This window comes from Lactuca virosa, chromosome 4 (assembly GCF_052849685.1).
Source record: "Lactuca virosa cultivar CGN04683 chromosome 4, Lactuca_virosa_CGN04683_v6, whole genome shotgun sequence".
Taxonomy (NCBI): domain Eukaryota; kingdom Viridiplantae; phylum Streptophyta; class Magnoliopsida; order Asterales; family Asteraceae; genus Lactuca; species Lactuca virosa.
In genome coordinates, this window is record NC_136429.1 from 107,793,593 (window position 1) to 107,799,729 (window position 6,137).

At 34.5% G+C, this 6,137-nt stretch overlaps 1 protein-coding gene across 1 annotated transcript; it reads right to left on the minus strand.

Annotated features, from left to right (window-relative positions):
• Positions 1–2,673: 2,673 nt before the first annotated feature.
• On the minus strand, positions 2,674–3,702 carry LOC145104884 (uncharacterized). Its single transcript, XM_079042048.1, has 2 exons — positions 3,598–3,702; positions 2,674–3,555 (listed from the first exon to the last, which is right to left on the minus strand). The coding sequence occupies exons 1-2, from the start codon at positions 3,700–3,702 to the stop codon at positions 2,674–2,676; spliced, it is 987 nt and encodes a 328-aa protein (XP_078898174.1).
• Between the last annotated feature and the right edge of the window lie 2,435 nt (positions 3,703–6,137).

Sequence of the window (6,137 nt, forward strand, 5' to 3'; positions counted from 1 at the left end):
AACAAGACTTGAGGTTATCTAAAGATTCGATTAAGGTTTGGGTTTAGAAAACCGAAATTGAATCGGGGAAGCCCAAGTACCCCGGAAAAAGTTTTTGGGTTACCTTAAAAATAAAATTGGGATACCCATTTACTTTGATCCTGGCTCCGCCACTGCCCTCACGCCATCCTTCTCTCTCTCTTTGGGATCAAGAGCAGCCAAGGGGCTGTTGTTTGGAGCTTAATTCTTGTTCATTTCCACCCTTGATTCGTATTGGTATGAACCTCCTTATCATTTCTTACAACTTGATTCATAACCTTGTTCTAGTTTTATGATTTCATCTTCACTTCTTCTCCTTCCTATTTGATTTGTAATTGTATGTTATACATCATCTCAAGATCCTATCTTCACCCCATATATGGTGGATGATGGATCTAGGGGATTACATGTGGCAAAAGATCATGGAAACCCTAAAAGGGAGAATGGTGATTTTATGTGCTTTATGTTCATTTTCATGTTGATTATTATTACCATCTTGTGGCAAAATGAAATCCTAATGATACCTAACCCTTTTTAGTACCACCATGATCATGGGGACTAAATTGGGATGATGAACACATCTTAAAATGTGTTTCAAAGGGAGAAGGATGGATAAGCCAAAAAGGAATCACGGGTGGCTACAATTCTGTTTTCCATCAGATCTGTAGTCATTTTGTAAAATTCATATCTTGAGCTCTAGAACTCAAACGGACCCCAAACCAGTTCCAAAAGTTCACAAATTGAGTTGGCTAACTTTCTTAAGCAGGCCAACCTCACTGATAAGGACTTTATCTATGGGAAGGAATGGCATCTTTGCTGTTAGGTCTGATCCGGGTCTGTTCTGCTATGTCATTTTGTTTTCATCATTTCTAAGGCTTGGCAAAGGATCCAGAGTGATTCCAAGTTTCTATATGTTCCTTATATTATGAATTTAAGATCTGGAGCAGATGGGGTGTTATTTCCTATTATAAATTGGTTAGAATGGATCCACACTCCAGATCAGTGGGCAGTCACCAGCTTTTGCTAGTGCTGTGATTGTCCACAATGTGAATTTTATATCTGGAGTTTGGGAGATGCTTTTCATTAAATTCCAACTCTGAGACTTTCATTTGTATGTCCTTTACTTCTCTGAATTTTGGTTTGGACGAATTCTACTCACAAGTTGGGTAGAATTGGCCAACATCACTTGACTGTATTGTTGGAGACAGAAATGATACACCATTTTGTAAAATTCATATTTAATTCATCTTTTGGAGTTAGAAGGAGTTCTTTATAGTTCTGGAATCCTGAACAATCATAGTTTCCTATAAAATTTTGTTAAAGCTATGTTTCTGTTTTATATTTTGGAGTAAATCCGTTTTGAACAGCAGGTCTGTTTTAGAGACCTTGTTGTGATTACTCTTTTCTCAACTCATAGCTTCATTGCTTCTCCTTTCTAACCTTTAGTCCTTCTTAGGTGAGGTTTTGAAGTTTTCTCAAGCTTGGTAGCATTATTTGATTGTTAGCTATCCTTACTACTCACTCAAGGTGAGTTCTCTCACACCGTTGTATTGATGTTTGCGTTTGCTAGTTAGCTCGTGTGTGATTATTTGAATTTATTATAAAGGCATGCTATATAACCATTGTTTTAATTCGTACATGTGCACTGTATGTAACTAATTATGGATATGGGGACACCACCAAAGGATACGGATTTACCGGTGCGGTGGGTAGGTAATATCACCAACGTAATACTCATCATGAGGTGCGGTGATTAGGGCCAAATGATACGGGATCTTCCCGGTGCGGTTCAAACCTACAAGTCCTTCTTGTATTATAGGCATTGATTCGTTCTTTGCCCTTATCATATAATTATAAATGGAAAATGGATTAGGGTTAGTAAATATGAATGTTAGTACAATGTCTGTGTTTGAATTCACTAAGCTTTGTGCTTACGGTTTCCCTTATAACTTTTCAGGTGTTAAGATTAAAGAGGCTAAGGCTTGACATTGAGCACCGGGACATCGCTACTAGTTATTTTTGTTGGGACCTTATTATTATTATTATTACTTCCGCACTTATTTTATATGATTATTAAGTTGATGGATTATGTTATGACTATTTCAGTTGTTTTAATTTAATTTAAGATGCGTTTTAAAAGTTTAAAATTTTTGCAAAATTTTTTTTTGGGTGTCACACATAACGCATAACAGAATTAGAAGTAAAGGAATTACCAGAAGGTACACTATCAACATAATAGAGACCTCCAATTTCACTACCATTCCCCACCATCTCCTTTCAGTGTAAATCCTGAATTTTGTAACTATGTTCATTAAAAATAACTTCACACTTATTATCTTTACAGATTTTGTGAACTGACATCAGATTGACATTGAACTCAGGAACAACAAACACATCAAAAAGAGTTAAAGAGTTTGAAATATTTAGGTTTCCAATTTTTTCTATTTTAGCAGAAGTTCCATTAGGGTGACTAACAAGAAGATTGAGCTTAGATACATCCACAGTATCATGCAAAAGAGATTCTGATGCTATCATATGTTGACTAGCACCAGAATCAACTATCCATTTATTACCATTATAAGATGAATTACAAACATTAAACAAGCAAGTACCTTCCATATTGGAACTGACAGATGCTTCCTCATTGCACTTTCTTTATCCTATTAGACTAAGAAACTTGGCATATTGATCCTTAGTAAGCTGAGGAAATTCAGATTCTCCAGGATCAGTTGATCCAGGAGTAACTACAGATGAGTTTGCATTAAAATTTTTAACTTTATTATTTTGATTAACATCACTCCTAGGTTTATAATCCTTTGGGTATCCAATTAGTTTATAACATTTCTCAATAGTATGTCCTTTTAGACCATAATTTTTACATTGAAGAGTTGAACCTTTGTTTTTATTATTAGAAAATTTATTGTTGAATTCACTATTAAAAGCACTAGGTTGACTCTTGGAACCAGATTGAGAGTCATTAGAAAGAGATCCATTCCTTTGAAGAGACTCTTCACGAGATATAATTGAAAAAGCAGTTCTCACATTAGGAAGTGGATCCATAAGCAATATATGACTCTTAACCTGGTTATAAGACTCATCTAACCCACTAAGAAATTGCATGAGTTTCATTAGTTTAGAGTGATCATTTAGTTTAACTGCAGCCTCACATGTACATTCTGTAAGACTAGTTAAACCATCAAACTCCTTCCATAAGGCATCAAGTTTATTAAAGTAATCAGACACAGATATACCATTTTGTTTTAAAGAATTAATTCTTTGATGAACATTGAACACCACAGATCCATCAGCTTTATTATATGTTTCAAATAAGTTTTCCCAAATTTCTTGAGCATTATCTGAATAAGCATGACTAGCATAGATTGAATCACTAATAGAAGACAATAACCAAGAACACACAACATCATTAGCTCTTTCCCATTTTGATTCTTTATTTGTTTCAACTTTATTCTTTTTAAAAGTGCCATCTACAAACCCTAGTTTGTTTCTAGCCTTAAGAGCCCTAGACATAGAACTTCTCTAAATACGAAAAATTTCATTTCCAGATAACTTCACAGTAACAATAGTTGTAGTAGCATTATCAGAAGGATGGACATAGAGAGGATCATCAAAAATATTTGAATTATCCTTTCCACTTCCTCCTGGAGAATCAACTGAACCAGCCATTTAAAACGAAGAACAATCAAAAACCAAGTAATTAGGCAAACACAATCCAAGACTGACACAACGACAATCAGCCAATTAACCAGACAAATAGGAAACACAGAATCACACAGAAATCAGACTCATGTATTGACTTAAAGTCCAGATGGTCACCACGTTTGTCGGGCCCAAGACAATCAATACAGAGTCAAGAAAACCAAACTAAAAAGCAAGAAAAAAATAACTGGTGTATACAAAACAACCAGGATCTCCCAGTCACAAGATATAAAATATAGAAAATAGGGAATAAGAAAACCCTCACAGTTCTTTATAATACAAGATGAAAATAAATCGACTCTGTTTGTCCGTTCCCAACGTAGGGTTTATCGGTGATGAAATCCGACCCCAAGTGAGTTATTTCAGACAACAGATTAATCGATTGAAAAAGGTCCGTTTAAAAGATGATCGATGTTCAACTATCACGCGACCAGAACACGAACACCTGCAATGAACCACAAAAAACTCTGACAGTACCACAATCGAAAAAAAACAGTAAAGACGGAAATGATAAAACCCTAAATCGGAAAAAACTAAATCGATCGATCAATCAGAACAAATCAGATTTAGTAACAGATCTACAAGAGTTATAAAACCTTTTAGATCTACGTAAACAGATAAAGGAGAACAAAAAATAAAGGAGTAGAAACAACCTTTAATGACGTCTTCAGACGATATACACCTCCGATGAACACCAACGAAGAAGATGAAGAACCCTAATGCTCTGATACCATGTACGAAAGTATAAACTCATAATTTCCCAACATCAACGTTTCATTTATATATGAAACAGTTGGTTTACATCAAACAGATTACACAGAAAACCTCACTACAATAACACTATGCTCTCTAATGATCAACAAGAACTCACTGAAACAAGATCAAAAGAATACGAACAGAAACCCTAATACAAACCCTAAACTGGAGAGAACAATATGAGTGAGAGAGTAAAACTTATCATCTGATCTACGCAAATGAGAAGAAACCAACATTAAATACACCGGGGCAAACCCGGATCCGGGTTAAACAACCCGCGTACAAATTATACCTGCAAAACCAAAAGATACCACAACACCCCTCTACAATTGAATAAATGACATATTAAGACCATTCTTCTATAAATGACAAGTTTTCATTATATTACCTTTTAACAATGCTGAGGCATGTGTTTAACACATTGTCTTTAAAACAAATTCATCTGCTACCGGATGTTTGTTTCCGAAGATACAACAGTTAGGAATGGTTCTTCTAGACCACCCAGACACTCAGTAGGCCTGAATTTTACTTAGATTCAGTAATAAAAAGAAGATGAAGCGGAGAAGAAGAGAGTTATGTTGCACTCTTTGGTGTATCTACAACGGTTGTCAAAAGGTTTTATTTATATTACAACTCACAACTACTAAAACAATTAAATAGCATTAAAACACAATCCGTAACTTAACCACTTGGGTTGTGGTGACATTGTAAGACATGTAAAAGATATGCTGGAAAACCTATTGACCCATGCTCAAATTCTGACACTACTCAACCCATGTGGCTATGGAGGTTCGTCTACAGTGACTCCAGGGCATGAGACATAATCTCATGTTTGCAGCGAGAGATTAATCGTTGCGTGAAAAGTGACCTGAAACCCTCGTTAAGGAAGTTCCATTTCCAAAAAAAAAAAAAACCACAATCCGTATTCGACATTATATTTAATATCGTTCTTAATTATGTATGAATAATAACCGAAAATTAACCATCAGTTTTAGATTATACACCATTCAACCCCTTAACATTCATAATTAGTTTCAATTCACCAATTATTTTTCCAACAACACTTTAACCATGTCTTTTAAACTATTTTTGGTATCATGGTATCTTCATTTTTGCGTGTCACTATATTTCTATATCCCAAAACCATGTCTTTTAAACTATTTTTGGTATCATGGTATCTTCATTTTTGCATGTCACTATATTTCTATATCCCAAAAACTTTAGATCCAAAACCAAGGAAAAAAAGTGCATCTAACACTTTATAATCTAACTCTATCTAATAGCATGTTTTGGACATCATGGAATGATGGAATCGTTATTACATCCACGAACCTGTCAAAGGTGAATATGAGAAAAATAAATACCGTACGGAAAAAGATTGAATATTCTATGAGCATTCCAAAAGTATTTTCAGTTTAAAATTCATATTCCATTTACTTGTATCCCAAGACAAAATTTTGAACAAGTCAGGTCCATTTTCAATTATTCAGTGACTTTCTTTTATTTGAATCACTTTTATTTATTAAACATACAATTTTAAGGGTTTACATTGTTCCTTTTAGTAAAATTTCAACTAACATTTGTTTTCTAAAATGCACTTCTTACATAATGTCTGTAATCGTGAACTAATTATGTGTGGGGTTCTT

Coding starts and splice junctions, on each gene's coding strand:
- LOC145104884 (XM_079042048.1), bottom strand. CDS start 3,702: ATGGCTGGTTCAGTTGATTCTCCAGGAGGAAGTGGAAAGGATAATTCA. Junction 3,556..3,597: donor ATAATGCTACTACAACTATT/GTTACTGTGAAG, acceptor TTTCGTATTTAG/AGAAGTTCTATGTCTAGGGC.